At 45.4% G+C, this 18882-nt stretch overlaps 1 protein-coding gene and 1 long non-coding RNA gene across 2 annotated transcripts; both read right to left on the reverse strand.

Moving 5' to 3' along the window:
* Positions 1 to 827: 827 nt before the first annotated feature.
* On the reverse strand, positions 828 to 5697 carry SIGMAR1 (sigma non-opioid intracellular receptor 1). Its single transcript, XM_069101925.1, has 4 exons — positions 5416 to 5697; positions 3469 to 3669; positions 3089 to 3181; positions 828 to 2857 (listed from the first exon to the last, which is right to left on the reverse strand). The coding sequence occupies exons 1-4, from the start codon at positions 5564 to 5566 to the stop codon at positions 2631 to 2633; spliced, it is 672 nt and encodes a 223-aa protein (XP_068958026.1). The 5' UTR covers positions 5567 to 5697; the 3' UTR covers positions 828 to 2630.
* A 6116-nt stretch (positions 5698 to 11813) lies between these two features.
* LOC138172228 (uncharacterized) lies at positions 11814 to 16108 on the reverse strand. The gene is made up of 2 exons (XR_011171079.1): positions 15036 to 16108; positions 11814 to 11886 (listed from the first exon to the last, which is right to left on the reverse strand). It is a non-coding gene; the product is annotated as an uncharacterized lncRNA (long non-coding RNA).
* Positions 16109 to 18882: the final 2774 nt, after the last annotated feature.

Genomic DNA, 18882 nt, shown 5'->3' on the forward strand with positions numbered 1-18882 from the left:
CAATAACCCCCAGCCCAAGCCTCCATTGGGGCAGCTAGGTGGGTCAGTGGACAGAATGCTGAGCCTGGCTGGAGTCAGTAATTATCTTCCTGAATTCAAATCCAGCCTCGGACATTTACTAGCTGTATGAACCTGAGCAAGTCACTTAATCCTGTTTGCCTCAGTTTTCTCACCTGTAAAATAAGTTGGAGAAGGAAGTAGCAAACTCAGCATCTTTGCAAAGAAAATCTCAAATAGGGTCAGTTATGAACAAAACCAAGTCTCTATAGTTCACTGATTAGATTTTGATGGCTTAAAACAAGTGCAAATAGCTGTTATTTTCTGTTCTGGCAAGATATTTCATCTTCCCCTCCCAGATTAATATTTTTGTGATGGTAAATTAGACCATCTTTTATCTCAAATCTTGCCTAGCCCTTAGTCATAGAATGAGCATTGCCTGAGACAAACTGAAGTTTGGGTAATGACCCTGGATTGCAAATTTAGAAGGGCCAAGGTCTTTCACTGCATCACAGACCATTAGCAGTCACCTTGAAATTTGTTAAGTCACTGGACTTCCATGATGCTGGAAGAGAGTGAGCCTAACAACTTTAAGCAACTCTGCCTCACAAGTCTAATTCATATGCAAGTCAAGACATATCACCCTTGTGATGTTATTGGTGTTCTTCAAAAATGAAGGCCCAACAACAGTTGAAACCCTAAGAACCGAAATGACTGGGCTGAAGTCAGGCCAAGGACCTGCAGGCAGAAGGACTAGAGGTCTCAGGGCTGTCAATTTATCGCTATTCCACTCCACCATGCTGCTTTCCCTAAGAGAAAGAGACAAGAGAGATATTCAAGAAATATTTATTGATTGAGACAGAGACGGACAGCAACACAGAGGGATTCTGGGGAGAAGATGCTTTGTTAAGGGCAGTAGGAAGGGTCTGAGGGGGTCTCTGATACCACCCTCTTTCCGATAACAGCTGAAGCCAAGGACCTTTGAATCCCTAGAAATCTTGGAGGAAAGACTGCACTCCACCATCCTCAAGTGGTGGCCCAGGGAGACCAGGTCCAAGGGGAGAGAAACTCTAGGATTCCAGATTTCCTAATGATTGGAGAGAGAAGCCCAACTGTCCTAAGGTATTGGGTGGGGAGAGCCAAAGAGAAGCCTTGTGGCTCAATGGGAGGATTCAAACACAGCACCAGACTCTATAGTCAGAAGACCTGGATTGGGTTCTCAATAAAGTGGTGGATACTTACTAGCTGGGTGCCTAAAGATAAATTCATATCTGAATGTGTTTCATCTGAAAAATGGAGATAATACAAGCAGTCCCAAAAATCTTTATGTGCTTTTAAACTACAATAGCTTAAAACCACACTAAGACTTTTGGGACACCTTGTACTTATGCTACCTATCTGACAGCAATACAGAGGAAAACATTTTGCAAGTCTTTAAGCACTAGATAAAATGTTTGGCATTAATATTCTCTGACTGGATTTTGCCACTCCATTTCCCATCTGTAAATTACATCTATAAAGGGACAAAGGACACCAGATTCTCTGCAACTATCTTTTCTTTGTGGAGGGAGGATGGAGGGGTGGGGAGGTGGCTGGAATTCCTCCTGCCTTCTCTATGTGCCATATACTCCAGGAGCCCTGCCCTGATTTCCCAGGTCCATGATGCTGCTTTGATCCTGAACTACATGACTTCAAACGTAATAACACAGTTTGGTACATATAATGAAGCAGGCAAGTCACCAGTTCTCTAGTTTTGGTCTCCCCACAGACAAAGAAAGGTTAGATGAGCTGAATTTTCAAGGTCCCTTGGAGTTCTAGGGTTCTCTGAACTTCTATTCACCCTGTAGTTAGGACTCTGAAGTCTATCAATCAGTTCTTGGTTGTCCTGGTGGGTTGTTCTTAACCTGTCTGTGAGCTCCCTTCTGTCTCCATGGTGGGCTGGGCACACCCAGGAGAGACCTGCTGATTGATATACCTGTAACACAGAGCCCTGGAGGGGATGATCACCCTGTGGAACGTTCAATCAGAATGGGGCCTGGATACTCTCTTTGATGAAAAGGCTCAGACCCTTCTCTGCCTCACTCTGGCTTCCCCCAGTCAGTCACAGATCAGCTTCTTGTTGGTTAGCATTTTGGGGTCCCCACCCCATCAAGGGCTCTGAAAAGAAAGGTGAAGGAGTTTGGGGGGTCCACAATGGAAGGGTAGGAAAGTCACGATTGGCAGCATCTACCTGGAAGGCAGGAGGAGAGGAGATACTGGGGGAGGGAGAAAGGAGATACTGGGGATGGTGGGAGAACAGGCCACTGGTCCCCTTTGCATAGCCAGGACAGGGAGCTAGACATATAAGGCGTTTGGTGAGGGTGAGTGTGGGAGGTATCACAGTTCCAAACTGGGGGCTAGGGCACACTCAGGAACAATACCTCCACTACTCCCCCAAATTGCTGCCCAGGGAGTAGATTTAGGGTCATTGCAGACCCAAACTCCCTATACTGTCTCTGTATCCCTGTGTTTAAGTGTGTGCCCGAATACAAAACCGCTGAGGGTCTGGCCTGTCTGTGTTCATGAGGGTCTGACCATCTCAGTCTCACACAGACTCAGGCTATCCTCATCAGTTCTGGGCAGGGAAAAGGACGTCAATGTCCCTGGCTGGAGAGGTAGGTGGTGAGCTCCAGACACAGTGCCCGGGCATAGACCCGGAGAGTGTAGAACAGTGTGAAGAAGTCCTGGGTGCTGAAGAACGTGTCGGCCAGTGCAAAGCCCAAGGTGGAAGGGATGAAGCCCCGGCCATATTCCACCATCCATGTGCCAGCCCCCCACTGCACTGCTGTGGCCTCCCCAGGCCCGTGAACAATGGTGTCTCCTAGAGGTGAAGAAGACAGAAAAGTGAAGGGGAGAGGGAAGACAGAAAGGTGGGAGGGGGCAGGACAGTGCTCCCCTGAAATCAGAACCACTTCCTTTACCCACCAACATTTTCCTCCTAACTTCCTAAGCCTTTTCATCTTGATCATCTCCAAACTATACCTATCACCAACCCAGTGCAGACTGCCTTCTCCTCCAGCAATCAGTGCTGATCCCTCCAGCCCTCACACACCTGGGTAGTAAACTTCACTCTTGGTTGTCCCCTCCCTCCACTGGCGGAAAGTTCCAGAGATGATTGTGTCTGAGATTTCAACCCAGTACCGTCCTGAAGGGAGAGAAGAGGAAGATCAGCTGGCTGTGCATCCAATATTGTCCATGCTTGGGGCAGACACCTAACATTGACAAGGGGGAAGATGGATGAAGGAAGGTAATGGGGTAACAGGTTCCCCCTGGAAATAATGGATTTGGGCAGAAAAAGGGCAGGGTTCACTATTCCTCTCCCCATCCCTACCCATCTCCCCCCAGGTTCACCATGGCAGCGACTACTGATGGCCTCCCTCCCCTACCCACTGTGTCCAGCCCCTTCCTCCCCTAACCAAGGTCCGAACTGACCAGAGTGGCCCCCAGTGTCGATGGCTGTGCCGAAGAGCAGCACGTACTCGGAGAGTGAAGCATGCAAGAGGCACATGGAGCCCATCCACCCGCCAGCATTCACAAACACCCACTGCAGGTCCTCATCTGCCAGGATGTGGCCTGGGTGCAGCCGCCGGAGCTCCACGATGAGGCGAGAGAAAGCCAGCTCATGGTCAAGGCCTGGTGTGGTGGTGGTGGGGGATAAGCAGGGGTATCAGGGGTCTGACTAGCCCCACCCTCCCAAACATCAGACTCAGAACCCTCTGGCCCAGAATCTACACTTGCCCTGATGGGTAGACGGGATGTGGAGGGCAGGAATAGACCCTGACCACCCTCTACATCCAACTCCAAATACCCTTTTTCTTAGGGGACACACACAATCCCTTGAAGTTCAGGACCTCTCCCCAACCCAATGTCTATATACTGGAATAATCCGAGATCTGGAACCAAAAAGGACCACCGAAATGCTCTAATTTAATTCCCTTGCTTTACAAATGCCAAGATCAGGTACCTCTCCTTCCAAACTTCAGTCACTTTGGGGAGAGGAGTCTGTGCCCCCCAGAGCACTGTGGATGGGGATGGTGGGGGTGGTCAAGAATCATAGCAGATCAAAGTATTTTGTACTGGAAGGGAGCTTTCTTCCATTTAGAACAAACTCTTCATTTTACATATGTGGAAACCGAGGTCCAAGGAGTTGAATGGATTTAGCTACAATCATATAGGTAACAGAACTGGGAGGGGTTTCTAAGACCTCTGATTCTATATCAGGGTTCTTTACCTTTCTTTTACAATGTACCCCATGCACCCCTTTGGCAATCTGATGAAACCTATAGAATTCTCAAAATATTTTTAAATGCACAAAATAAAATAAGGACAGTTATAAAGAAGGCCAATTATAGTGAAATTCAGTTATTAAAGTGTAAAAAACAGAAATAATAAGTTCATGGTCCCCAGGTTGAGAATCTCTTCTTACTGGATCCTTAATATAATCCTAACGGCTAGGTGAAGTGAATAGTGTGTACTGGGGTCAAGAAGATCTGAGTTTTAAAATTCTGCCTCAGCCACTTAACAGCAGTATGACCCTAGGTAAGTCACTTCACTGCTGCCTGCCTCGATTTCCCCATTTGTAAAATGGAGATAATAAAAGCACCTTTCCTCCGGGGCTGTTGTGAGGATAAAATAAAGCTTATAAACAGCCTAGCACAGTGCCTGGCACATAGGGGTGCCTCCACCTTCCCAACACACCTGACCACCATGTACACGACGGATTTCAGCTGTTTCTTTCCACGCACAGGGACTCGGGGGACTCCAGGACATCGTAGGTGATAAGTAAGTAAATGTTTACTGGTGGATTAGTACAGTAAAACACCACTGAGTGAGGAGTCAATAACACCATAGGATCGTGGATTTAGAGTGGGAGAGTAGCTTAGAGACCAGAGATCCCACAGGGCAGGATTCACACTCAGGTCTTCCCTCCTCCGCGTCTACTACCGGTGTCACAGGGCTTGGTTCCTGCCTACCTGTGTGACCTTGGGCCAATCTCTGGCTCTCTCTAGGCCTCAGTTTCCTGTGGCTGTAAAATGAGGAGGCACTAAATGGTCCCTTGGGTCCCTGCTGAGATGCTGACTCCCGACCTTCCCCACGAGCACGGGCACAAGGAAGCCAGAGGATCACCGGCTCCTCCCCCAACGACTCACCCCCCAGGACCCCCGGGCCCGCTTTGGACACACGTGGCTCCCTCCCCCGGTGCAGTCGGGGGCTGCCGCTCCTCCCCCTGATTCCCAACGATAACACTGTCCTGAAAGGGGGAAGTCTCAGGGGACAGAGAAGTGCCCCAGGGAGCTTTGTTGCCCCCCTCCCCCGCCCCAGCCTAGGCGCGGGGTGCCCTCTCCGGGGCGCCCGCCTCGCGCCCCCGCCCGCGCTCACCGGCGTACTGGCGCGCCAGCTGCGCGATCTCCTCGCGCTGGAAGACGAAGCGCTTGGAGTCCAGCCAGATGCGGATGCCCTGCACCAGCACCGCTGCCACGGCCAGCACCACGGCCACTCGCAGGGCACGCGAGCTCTTCGTCCACAGCATCCCGGCGGTCCCGGGACGGGGGAGCAGGGAGAACTCCGGGAGGAGGAAGGGGCGCCTGGGGGAAGGAAGCGGCTTCGGGCAGCGCCAGCCGGGGGCTGGGACGGGATAGCCTAGGTACCGCGCACGCGCGCGCGCACGCGGAAAGCCGCGGGGCCTGGGATAGAGGGTGGGGGCGGGGCTGGGAGGCAGACAACGCGGGGTCGCCGCTGCACGCACCGCCTCCACCTGCCCGGGAGCCCAGCCAACGTCACCCCGCTCTCCCTACTGGCGTGGTCTCACGCTATGGTACGTCCACTTTCCGCCAATCGGGAAAGGGCGGATACTCAAGGCCCCGCCTCCTCGGATTGTCCCATTCTCGAGACAGCGGAGGGAAAGGCAGCTAAATGGCTGGGATGGAGGGGCGTGCATGGTGCTGGGAGGCGGAGGCACGTTCGCCGAAAATTTAAGCGTCCGTTTTTTCTAATCTAATCCGCACTTGAACCATAATCCACTCTGCTTCGTGGCGAGCGAGGGACGAGACCTCTTCTTGCCGCTGGTGCTAGCCTGCAGTCTTACGCTCCCCCATCGTCCGCCTGGTCTGCTCCAGAGCTACTGAAGTTCAGGAGCAAGTCACGCCACATGCCTGATCACTTCGATCGGAACTCGTTTGTGCGCAGCTCTTCGTCTCACCAGGCAGGGTGGCAGGGATGTCGACATAGCAACGAGAACACAGAGCAAAGACGCGCAGGCTCCACTGGTCCCCTTCCGCTGCGGCTAACTAGCTCTTCTGAGGTCTATACAAGCTTCGGGGTGTTTTTTGTGGCAACGCTGCTAGCTGCCAGGCAAGTGATGGCAGCTAAATGTCAAGGGATAAGTGCAACTGGGAAAAAAGAATCTTAATTGAAGGCTAGCTTCATGTGGCTGTGGACCTGTCAGAGTCTCTTTCTGGAACTAAAAGGGCTTTCGCAATAGAATTAGAGGAGGAAGTCAGTGTTGAGAGCTTTAGCTCCTTTTTTAAAAAAAAATGTGTTTTAAAAGGCCCCAAAGAGAAAGACAGGAGGTTTACTTAACTAGAGAGGCAAGGACAATAAAGGAAGGATATGAGGGCAGACCTTTTACGAAGACCTCACAACCCTCCCACTATGGTAGGTAGGGACTAACTTCCAGAACAGGTCAGGGCAGCTCAGAAATGTGCTGTCAGGCACAGCGATCCTCGGGCAGCGCTAGATAGGAGTTCACAGTGATCTAAGGCTACTGGGTCAATGCTTTGGGGCATGTCACTAACTCCTGAGCAGCTCCTAGAACAGCCAAGTGTCAGGAGGGATTCTGTCAGAGCTACTCAGAAAACTCTGAATGCGTTCCCACTTTTGGGGTCATGGACAGGGAAATACTAATTAGCTAGAAAACTGGGAAAGTCTAAGCCTAGATGGTTCCAAGTATAGATGTTTCCAGTTTATGGGGTGGGGTGAAGGGGAAGGAAGATTTCCAGAGGTAGATAAGACCACCACTAAGGAATAGACAACTTGTTGGACAGAGAAAGACTAGGTTAGAAAAACCAGAAGTTTTTAAGGGGGGTGAGGTTCAGGTAACCAACTTAATAGCTAAAGATGTGTGATTTAGCCCTGGGTACACTAAGGGCGGAGTCTCACAAAAGTTATTAAAAAAAGTTTTTCAGTAACTTTGAAGAAGGCCCAATTTCTTTAAAGAAGATTCGAAAATCAAAGGGACATCCAATCTATAAAATATTTTTAGTAAAACAAAGTTTAAAACATTAAAAAGACATATAGAGATGGTAGCCACTCAGCAGAGAAGAAACACAGCAGCAGATAGCAATGGTGGTTTGGCAAAGGAACATAGAGCAGTTCTGGAGGCAGAGTAGAAACAGCAATAAGGCAAAAAAGCCTGTTGGAGAGAGAACTGTGTCCCAACCCTGAGTATATGAGTCATCCAGGAAAAGTGTCCTTCCCCCCGGGCAGTAGCACAGTAGCCAGGTACATAATAGATGCTTAATAAATACTTCTTGACTTGATTGTCAGTGGGAATCTGAGGGAGATAGGGACATTTTTCTTGCTATTTTTGTTACTTTCTGGTCCCTGTTTGATTCCAGGTTTATTGATAGAGAATGCCCTGGATGGGAACTTGGAGCATATTTGCATAACAGATTACCCGAAACATCCAGCCTAAATCTGGATAACATGGAATTACAGAGTCATGTGGAGTATATACTATATTTCTCTTTTCTCCTTAGCCCCTCCCCCCAATTTGTTCTCTATTTCTCAACAGTTATTCTTACCTCCTGTTTTATTGGGAAAATAGAGGCTATCTGTTATGAGCTCTCCCTTCTCCCTTATCTCATATCTGGAAACCCCTCTACATCTTCATCTATCTCTTCCTCCTTTATGCATTTCTCTGAAGAAAAAAGAAGCCCTCCTCCTTGCCCAGGCCAACCCCTCTAACCTCTGTGCCCTACGTACAATATTTTCTCATCCTCTCTAGGTGTTCTGTCCTCCATTGGCTATCATCCTCTCTCTCTAAGGAATTGCCCTCTCTTTTCAATTTCTCCCTCTGTACTAGTTCCTTCTCCACTGTCTACAATCATTCTCAGATTTACTCTATCCTTGAAGAAACCCTCTTCTTTGTTCTTGCCATCTCTCCTCAAGCTATCATTCTATGTCTCTCTTCCCTCTCACTACCAAACTCCTAGAATGAATTCTCTGTTCCATGTCTCCACTTCCTTACCACCCAATCACTTTTCAATACCTTGTAATCTATGTTCCAACTGTGAAAACCTATTGAGACTCAGGTAATTTAATATTCTCTAAAGTAAACTAATAATCCATTAACTGCTAAATCCAATGGTCTTTTCTCAGTTCTCACTCTCATGGATGTCTCTGCAATGTTTAGCACTGTTGATCCACCTCATCCCCTCTTTCTGGACACTCTCTCCTTTTTTTGGCTTCTATGATTGCTCTCTCCATGTTCTCCTCCTACCTGTCTGACCAGTCTTCAGTTTCTTGGCTCGATATCCATTCATCTCTTGCTCTTTTACCATGAGGTATTCTCTGGCACTCTGCCCTGGGTCCTCTTCTCTTTTTTTCTCCATACTCTCTTTCTTGGAGTTCTCATCATCTGTCATCAGTTCTAGAATCATCTCTATGCAGATGACTCCCAAATCGATATACCCAACCCTAAACTCTCTTGAATTCCAGTTGTTCATCATCAGCTGCTTGTCGAATATCTTCTCTGGTTGTTCAGTAGGCATCTCAAACTGAACATTTCCAAGATGAAATTCATTGTCTTTCCCCCTACACCTCCACTTTTTCCTACCTCTGGTGAGGGCACTACTATCCTTTCAGTCACGATTGGGTATTGATGGAAGTAGATAATTTTAAAGTCTCTTCAAAATCTGATCATCTACAATTCATTCATGCTGGAAGGACAAGTAGCTATACTTCAGTAGTTCAGACAATGATTCTCAGGAGGAGGTGGAATGGGAGGTGGCAAGTGGAAGACATTGAAGGTGGCAGAAGTGGTGGGGTGGAGGCAAATTAGCTATTATTTCCCTTGATCCTGGGATACAGTAAGAACAATGTTGGGGATGAAGGTCCCTGGAGAACTCTGGGGGAAGAGAGAAAAAGACCAACATGCTTCTCTCAATTTGGGTGACCTGTTGTCTCACCTTACTTACAGTTCCCATAATTTGTTAGGGACTGCTATGTCCTTGTGTTCTCTTGAAATACATATAGAGAAACAATTATTTTTCTGAGATAATGAGGAAAATTTGAGTGATATTTTCTTTTATAAAGCTCTATAAGCCCTCTCCTCTTTTGGAAGTAGGTATGATACTAGTTAGCTAAACCTGAATGGTTGAAGCATCCAAGTACTGTCCATGATAAAGGAGCTTCTTGATTGGCTTGTCAAGAACTTGGCTTGTCAAGCAGATCAATGATCTGTTCCCATTCATCTAGGCAGGTGAATGGTGAATCCTAAGTTGGTGGAGAGTATTTTTTGGCCAAATTCACCATTTTCTTTGGGGTCCATGTGGGATCCAGACACTTTAAGACTAGAGAGATTAATGACTAACATTAGACCCAAAGACTGGTAGCTCGATAAAATGCCCAAAGTTTAGGTGCCACTCTGAGACTGACATTTACGTGTATTTCTGATTACTTTAACTAGGTGTCATATTTCTGAATTTGTATAGTCTTCTTTCCCTTGTAAGGCTCACCATCCTCTCTTCCAAATGTACTCCTTTTTTTTAATTTTTAGTTTATTTTTTTATTTTTTTTAGTTTACATCATTCATTTCCACAAGATTTTGAGTTACAAATTTTCTCCCCATTTTTCCCCTACCCACCGCCCCAAAACATCAATCCCACTGAATATCCCCTCCCCCAATCTACCTTCTCCTATATCTTCTCCCATGCCCCCTCCATCTTTCCAGTAGGGCATGGTGGATCTCTATACCCCAGTGGCTGTATATCTTATTTCCCAGTTACATGTGAAATACTAATAATAATAATAATATATATTTTAAACATTTGATTTTAAACCTTTGATTTCCAGATTCTTTCACTACCTCCCTGATCTCCCACCCTTACTGGCAAGATAAGCAGTTCAGTATAGGTTGTACATGTGTAGCTATGTAAAACATTGCCATAGTGTATATATTGTGAAAGGCTGACTATATTTCCCTCCATCCCATCCCACCCTGCACTTGTTCTGTTCTCTACTTTGATCCTGTCCCTTTTCAAAAGTGGGTGCTTCCAACTTCCCTCCCCCCCAGCCTGCCCTCCATTCCATCATCCCCCCTCTTATCCCCTTCCCCCTTACTCTCCTGTAGGGTGAGTTACCCTATTTAGTGTGTATGTCATTCCCTCCCTATAGCAAATTAATTGAGAATAAGGTTGACTCATTCCCTTTTGCCTTCCTGTTCTTCCCCTCCATTGTAACTATTTTCCCTTGCCTCTTCTATATGAGGTAATTTACCCCATTCTATCTCTCCTCATCTCTTCTCATTATATTCCTCTCTTACCTCTTAATTTCACCTTTTAAGTATCATCCCTTCCTATTCAACTGGTCTTGTACCCTCTGTCTATGTATACCTGTACACATATATACACATACATATGTATTCATATGCCCATATACCCTCCTATATATGTATGTATACATATATGTATGTATGTATGCATATATATATATACACATTTCTATTCCCTTCAACTATTCTCATACTTAGAAAAGTTTCATCAGTTACAATTATCATTTTTCCATGTAGGAATATAAATAGTTCAACTTTGATAAGTTCCTTATGATTTCTTTTCACTGTTTACCTTCTCATGCTTCTCTTGCTTCTTGTATCTGAATGTCAAATTTTCTATTCAACTCTGGTTTTTTCATCAAGAATACTTGAAAGTCCTCTATTCCATTGAATAACCATATTTTCCCCTGAAACATGATACTCAGTTTTGCTGGGTAGGTGATTCTTGGTTTTAATCCCACCTCCTTTGACCTTGGAATATCATATTCCAAGCCCTCCAATCCCTCAGTGTAGAAGCTGCCAGATCCTGTGTTATCCTGATTGTGTTTTCACATGTTCAAATTGTTTCTTCCTGGCTGCTTGTAATATTCTCTCCTTGATCTGGGAACTTCAGAACCTGGCTATAATATTCCTAGGAGTTTTCTTTTTGGGATCTTTTTCAGGAGGTGATTGGTGGATTCTTTCAACCTCTATTTTGCCCTCTGGTTCTAAAACATCAGGGCAATTTTCCTTGACAATTTCCTGGAGGATGATTTCTAGGTTCTTTTTTTGATCATGGCTTTTAGGTAGTCCAATAATTTTTAAATCATCTCTCCTGGATCTATTTTCCAGGTCAGTGGTTTTTTCAATGAGATATTTCACATTGCCTTCTATTTTTTTCATTTGTTTAGATCTGTTTAATAGTATCTTGATTTCTTATAAAGACACTAGCTTCCATTTTCTCCAGTCTAATTCTGAAGAAATGATTCTCTTCAGTGAGCTTTTGAGATTCTTTTTCCATCTGGCAAATTAAGCTTTTTAAGGCATTCTTCTCCTCATTGCCTTTTTGAGCCTCTTTTGCCATTTGAGTTAGTCTATTTTTAAGGTGTTACTTTCTTCAGTCAGGTTGTTGACTCTCTTTTCATGTTTTCTTGCATCAGTCTCATTTCTCTTCCCAATTTTTCCTCCACGTCTCTTATTTGGTTTTCAAAATCCTTCTTAAGTTCCTCTATGGATTATGAGCAGCTTATTCTTTTCTTGGAAGCTTCTGGCGCCAGAGTTCTGACTTTGTTGTCTTCCTCCTGTTCCATGCCCCGATCCTTTTAGTCCCCAAAAAAGAAATCCAGAGTCAGACCTCTGTGCTTGCCTTGCTTCCCTCTTTTGCTCATGTTGCCACTCAATTACTTGACTTTTGAGCTTTTTGCCACAGTAGAACTCTGCTACCAGAGAGGGGAGCTTTGTACCAAATTGCTGGGGTTTTCTCAGCTGCTGGAGCTATTAGTTGTGTGCCTTCTCTGAAGCCTTCACATACTCTGGCAAACTGGTCATGCACCCCAGGACCTCCACCCTAGACCTCAATCCAGATCTAAGCAAGGTAAAGTAAGAGTAATTACCCCTCAGACTGGTTGCTTGGTCCCCCTACAATCTGCAGACCAGGAGCTCTGAAGCAGCCATGAGGCAGCAGCTGCACGGCTGCAGCTCCTCAGCTGCTTCTCCCTCCAGGGGGTAAAGGTCTGACCACACTCCCAAACTCCCAGGTCACAAAGTCTACCCTGCACTGAACTCTCACTTTGTCCTTAGCATCTGTGGGTTGATAATTCTGGAAACTGCCACAGATCACCACTGGTGATCTGAAGTCCCTCCAGCCAGTGGATGTGGCTGCCCTGAGGCTAAAACCTCTGGCTCATCTCACTTGGGGCTGGGCTGGGCTGGGCTCCCAGAGCAATGCACTGACAGATTCCTGCTGGCTTGCTGGCCTGCTGGGCTGTCCTCAGTGGGAGGTTAGTTTCTCTGTGTTATTTTGTGGGTTCTGTCCCAAATGTACTCTTTTGGTCTGGAAGGGGAGAGGGGGACAGGTTGGGGTTTGGCAGAGGAAAGAAAGGAAATTCAATTTAATTCAGTACTAATTAATGTCTACTGTGTGAAAGGTACCAAATTAGGTGCTGAGTATACATACAAAGGCAAAAACAAAACAGATTCTGCCCTCAAGAAGCAGCATATATTACTGAAAAAGAGGGGTCAGAACAATCAATAAGCATTTATTAAGCATCCACTACAACATGTGGCATGTCCGTGGTGTAGTGGGTAGAGTGCTGGGCCTGGAGTCAGGAAGACCTGAGTTCAAATTCCGTCTTAGACACTAGCTGTGTAAACTTGAGCAAGTCAACCTTGTCTGATTCCATTTCCTCATCTATAAAATGACCTGGAGAAGGAAATGGCAAATCTCTCCAGTATCTTTGCCAAGAAGACCCTAAATGGGGTAATGAGGAGTTGAACAAAACTGAAATGATTGAACAACAACAGCGGTATATGGTAGGTACTGTACTAGGCATTGGGGATACGTATACAGCCCTTGATCTCAAGGAGTATTATTACATTTTACTGATTCTAGAGTCAGGAATCCAATTAATACGTCAGAAGGAGGAGGAAAGGTAATTTAGGAATCACAGATTTAAAGCTAGAAGGGACCCTTAGAGGTCATCTAGTGATCATCACATCCCCATTTTACAGATCAGGAAATTGAGGCCCAGAGAGGTTAAGCATCTTGCCTTCAGGTGTAACAGATATCTGATGTTGATTCCTCCCTAGTGCCTGTCACCTGGGGTGGGAGGTGGTTTGAGGCAGAAATGCCAGAGATGAGCAGCATTACTAGGCCCCTTGGGGGAAAAAAAGTGTTCTCCAGACTGAGATCCATGGAAGTAAACAGAAAGTTGGTGGGAGACCAAAGAGAAGAATTCATAAATGGAATTCATCTGGAAGGCTAGTCAGGAATTGAATCAGAGAGCCAAAGTTTAAAAGTTGGGAGGAAAACTTCAAGGAACAAGTTTAGAAAGGCACTAGAAATGTCAGTGGCCGAGAGCTTTGTCTCAGGTTTCCAGATCCCTGAGTTACAAATGCCCAGTACTACCATGAGTGGAGGAATCAACCTGCAAAAACCCTCTCAGTGGTCATGATTCCAGTAAGAGAACAGATCAGATCAGACCTCACAGCTGTCACAGGCATGCATTATGTGGGTATCTTGAGTAACCCAAGCCATGGAACTCACTGATCAAGGTGAGTATTTGTGAACAGTGCTTCTTCTGTTCCCTTTTCTTCCTGTTTACTTGAGACAGGAGCTCTGTATATGGACTCCTGGCCCCCATAGGCAAAGCGTCTCAGACTCCCCTCCTAAAGACCATAGAATACTTTGTGGATGCTTCAGGCAATCATTGGAGCCCAACAGCAATATTAAAAAAAAAAACATCCCAAATCAGCTTCTATGCTGCCTTGACAGTGTGTCCCCAGGTTGTCAAGGGAATGTAGTTTCTGAATTGCCCGCCAGGTGATGCTATGTGCAAGCCCCCAGTCAGGCAATCTCTCTGATGCAAGAAAGAACTTGCCACAGCAGGGGGCCCTAAGAAACCAGGGAAGTTAAAAGCCATCCTTGGCTGGGTTTAGAATTGAGACAAAGGGACAAAGTAAAACACTGGCTGAAAATATTTTTAAAAGAATAGAAGATCAATAACTGCATTCACCCTACATCTAGAACCTCTGCTTTTAATGTTCTCCATAGTCATGGGGCACAGACAATCATTATATAGTAGCCGCATAGTTTAACATTGCCAAAATTAAAGGAAAATTCTTGAGCACTCCTACACAGAGCCCCGCCAAGTCCTGGCATCCCAAACTACTGCTTACCCTCCCAGATATTTGGGGTACTTGGAGAAAGATCTTCCAGATCATGGGGAGGATTAGCTGGGGTCTGAGGTCCCCAACTGTATTAAGCTCGGCAGCCAGGCAGGGACCAAAGTAACTATCTGCTGATCCTATCAGAACTAGGCTCAGAGTGCCTCTCAGTTACTGGCAGATAAAGTGTTAGCTTGTGGTTGCCCCTAACCCTGTCCCCTATGGACATGTCCCCTAAAATCAGCTGCTAAACTACATAATGAAGAGAAAAGCATCCATTTCAGTGCTCAGATATAAAGGTCTTGCCCCTCCACTGTCCTCTTGTTCATTTTTTTGCCTGTTGTGAGCCTCTGTCCACATCCCTGAGGCTCAGTTGGGGGGGGGGACTCGGAAGAGCATAGTATCATCAGAAATGCTCCCTTAGTTCTCTGTCCTCCTGTTATCTGCTGTCTCTTAATGATAATGATAAAGGTAACCTCATCAACTCCTATGCATGTCTATTCAAACACCCACAGATATCTGTATCTGTACATATATCTATGTTTTTATATATATGTGTATATGCATATGTATATATACTTACACACACAAGTGCTTGCAGTCCCAGGTTCTTCCCTAAGTTTCAATCCTGTATCACCACACTGATGGGGGGATGGGATCCCAATAGGTTCAGCAGGAACCCTGATCTCATCCAAGACCAGGAAACCTGCAAGGGCGTCTGGAAAGAATTCAGCTCAGCCTTGCTTGGAGTTAGAGTTGAGAAAGTTTATTATTACGCCATTACAGCGGGCAAGAGTCCTTTAGGGGACCTGCAAGTGCGAGGGGTACATGCTTTTACCTTTAAAGGGTAGGGTTGCCATTGTCAGGGCTGACCAGACGGGAGGGGCCTCAGTGCATAGACAAAGGTCAGAGCTGACCAGGAGGAGCATGTGAATAGATAGTTTAGATAAGATTTGGGCCAGGCCCAAGGAGAAAAAAGGCAAGGACAACCGGAGGGTGTGGGCCAGGCCCAGAAGAAATGAAGAGTTTAAGTAAGAACAAAGGGGTTACAGGGTGTTGCCTAGGTGGAGTGTGGGATAGGGAGAAGGGGCAGAGCTCAAGGGTGGGAAAGGACAAATTGCAGTTACAATTGAACAGACTGGTTTTACAAGTTGGTTTCACAAATTGATCTAGACCCCAGGTACCCCATCAAAACTACTATTGGACATTTCAAAATGGCTGGCTGAAAGGCTTCTCAAACTCAACATATCTAAAACTGAACTTCTTATCTTTCTCTCCAAAATGCATCCATCTTCCAAAACTTCACTATTTCTGTTGAAGGCACAACTATTATTCCAGGCACCCAGGATTATAATATCAGTATTATCCTCAATTCCCCACCCTCCCTCATCACACATATCAGCTGCCAAATCTGGTTTCTGTTTCTTCAGTAGCTCTGGTGTCAAATCCCTTGACTCTATGAATGTGGTCACTCCCTTAGTTCCTCTCCTACATTATTGCAGCCTTGTCTCTCTCTACCTCAAGTCTCCCTCCACTCTGGACCATCCTACATACTATTGCCAAAATAATTTTCCTTACCTGAAAATCTGGCATATGACTTGCCCTCTCAATCAACTCTGGTGATTTCTTAATACCTTTAGGATAAAATCAAAACTCTTCTTTTTAGCTTTTAAAGCATGTCACAATCTGGCCTCAACTTATCTTTCTAGCTTTATTGGACATTACTTTTCCTCCCACTTGCTTCAGTCCAATCAACTGGCCTTCTCTCTATCCTTCACACATTATAATCTCCCGTCTCCATGCCTCTGCACTGTCTGGCCCACATGCCTAGAATGAACTGATTCCTTACCTAACCCTCAAAAATTCTCTTTCTTCCTTTGAGACACATCTGTGGCTTCATGCTCTGTGTGAACTGTCCTGATCTCCCCAACTTTGATTATCCTCCTCAAACTTGTAAGTATCTTATATTTAACTATTTTGTATATGTATATATCTATTCACTTTGTATTATGTATTTCTCTATATCGTACAAGTATATATTATTCTATATGTATTTATACATGTACTTGTCTCCTGCATTAGCCTGAAAATTCCCTGAGTGTAGAGACTGGCTCCTTCTTTGTACTTGTATCTCAAGCATTTCTGACTGTGCCTAGTGAGTAGTACCATGTTTCCCCGATAATAAGACACTGTCTTATTAATTTTTTTGGACAGAAAAACACCAGAGGGCTTATTTTCAGAGGAGGGCTTATTTTAATGAACATTGACAGCAATTTAATAAACAGGTAAATGTGAACAAAAAAATGTACCTTTATTCAATAATGATCATGTCATCTTCTTCAACAACATCGTCATAAGTGTCCATACCCTGAATTCCATCCTGGATGTCTTGCGCCTCCATTTCCTTCAGAAGAAGTGGACCCAATCTGTCATGTCCAGCAATATAGCTCTCTTTAAATGAATATGTCTTGTCCAGGTAACCTGCTTGTAGTGCCTTGGTGACACAGCTGTCAGTAATTTTATCCCATGACTTCTTTACCCAAGTCACGACTTCTTGCAGACAGGGCTTCACAAAGTTTCCACGCTGATTTCTTTCCATTCTATTTTCAATGTAGTCATTGACTTCCATGCACAAATGGTCCTTGAATGGCTTCTTTATTGCAATATCAAGGATCTGGAGAAAGGCAGTCATTCCTGCAGGAATCATTACTTGATCTATTCTTCTCTCTGCAAGGAAGTTCTTCATTTCTTTAGCGCGGTGAGTGCTAGCTGAATCCCAGACTATCAGACCTCTTTGGTTACCTCGCATAACAAGTGGCAGCATTAAATCAACCCACTTTCTTATAATGGCTTGTGTACACCAGGCTTTTTTGGTTTCAAGAACGTAAATGCCAGATACATGTTCAATCTTATCTTTCTTGCCCTTACTGATGATTAGAGGTGTGGCTTTCTTTCCATCCAAACGAATTGCCAAAACACAGGTGACCCGTGCACTTTCATACCGGTAGCCAGTGGTGGGAATGTAGATTGACATTGCACCCCTATGATGAATTGTTGTTTGAGATCCTTGTCCCATAAACACTGCAGTTTCATCCATAGCAATCATATTGCAGGTTTGGTACTTGGAAATGTCGATCCTATCAATAAAGGACTTGAATGCAAGTGCACGTTTAATAACTTCAGCATCTTCCAGCTTAAACAGTGTTGTTGATCTTCTTGGGGACAGTTCATACCGTTGAAGGAAACCGTCCAACCAGTGTTGTGATGCTTTGAATCCTTCTGAGACCATTTCAAACTCTGGTGCCATTGAAAGGGCAAATGCTTGAATATCAGCCCTGCACACAACCAAGGCCTTTGCTCTCCTGTCAGCAATCCATTCACCAATGAGGATCTCCAAGTCAGGATACCGGTATAAGGGCTGCCGACCTGATCCAGACCTGCGCTTTTTCCCTTTTCCCTCATCCACCTGTTGATTAAGGTTATTATAATCTGCTCTCCATTTTCTGACCATTTGAAGATCCAAAAGTTTTTCTTTACAGAAAACTGCAAGATTCTTGCCATGTGACTCCTCTACAATTGCTTTCTTATACTCAACAGTATAGCTCTTCCTTTTTGTACTCATGTCTGGGGGTCAAAACAGACAGAATAATAAAATTATGACCATCAGTCCTTCTTTTCACTCCATCATGCCCCCTGAGTTCTTTTTTCCTCCATCATGCCCTTTTTATCCTCCATCATGCCCCCTCACTCCCGCTTACATACCGGGTTTTTATGTTGTCCTGCCTCAGCTCTCCTCCGAGGCACTGCTCTCAATGGCTCCAGCAAGCAAATCACTGGGGAAGAACAGGATGACTCACTCACTGCTGCAGCTCTGATTGGATGCAGCTCGGAGCGCGGCGTGCGTTTCACGGAGGGGGGGTGCATACAGAGGGTACCGTAATGTAGTGTGTAGCGCAGGGGATCACCTTCACTACAGTAGCAATCTCAATAGGGCTTATTTTCGGGGGAGGGCTTATTTTAGAGGAATCTTACACAGTAGGGGGAGGGCTTATTTTCAGGATAGGTCTTATTATCGGGGAAACCCGGGTAGGAGCTTAATTAGTACTTGTATATTGATTGATGGATGGACTAAACAAGCTCTTACCCAGCTTTGAGGTAAATTGTAATTTAAGAGATAAAGGCTCAGTTTAGGGACTGGTTATACTAGGAAGAATGCTGGGCAGTTTTTTTTTTTTCCAACCCCTAGGCCCTATTTTGGTAATTTTCAGATCCTCCCTCATTTGGTTCTGGTACAGGAGTGCCTGACTCAGCAGAATCATGGGTGCTGGGGAAGGGAGGGACATTACTCAGCTTTCCCATTGAGCAGGGGATAGTACTGTTTGCCCTCCTGGACCCTTGGCTAAGACCTCTACAATGGAAATATGGATGTG

The sequence above is a fragment of the Petaurus breviceps genome, unplaced genomic scaffold (assembly GCF_028583685.1).
Source record: "Petaurus breviceps papuanus isolate PSGF00001 unplaced genomic scaffold, PetGlider_PUasm1.0 520, whole genome shotgun sequence".
NCBI classification, from domain to species: Eukaryota; Metazoa; Chordata; class Mammalia; order Diprotodontia; family Petauridae; genus Petaurus; species Petaurus breviceps.

What these genes read in the sequence shown, in the direction of transcription:
- SIGMAR1 (XM_069101925.1), bottom strand. Translation starts at nt 5,566, where the DNA reads ATGCTGTGGACGAAGAGCTCGCGTGCCCTGCGAGTGGCCGTGGTGCTG. An exon ending in CGACACTGGGGGCCACTCTG is followed by an intron (nt 3,182 to 3,468) that starts GTCAGTTCGGAC and finishes CTCTCCCTTCAG; the next exon opens with GACGGTACTGGGTTGAAATC. An exon ending in GAGTGAAGTTTACTACCCAG is followed by an intron (nt 2,858 to 3,088) that starts GTGTGTGAGGGC and finishes CTTCACCTCTAG; the next exon opens with GAGACACCATTGTTCACGGG.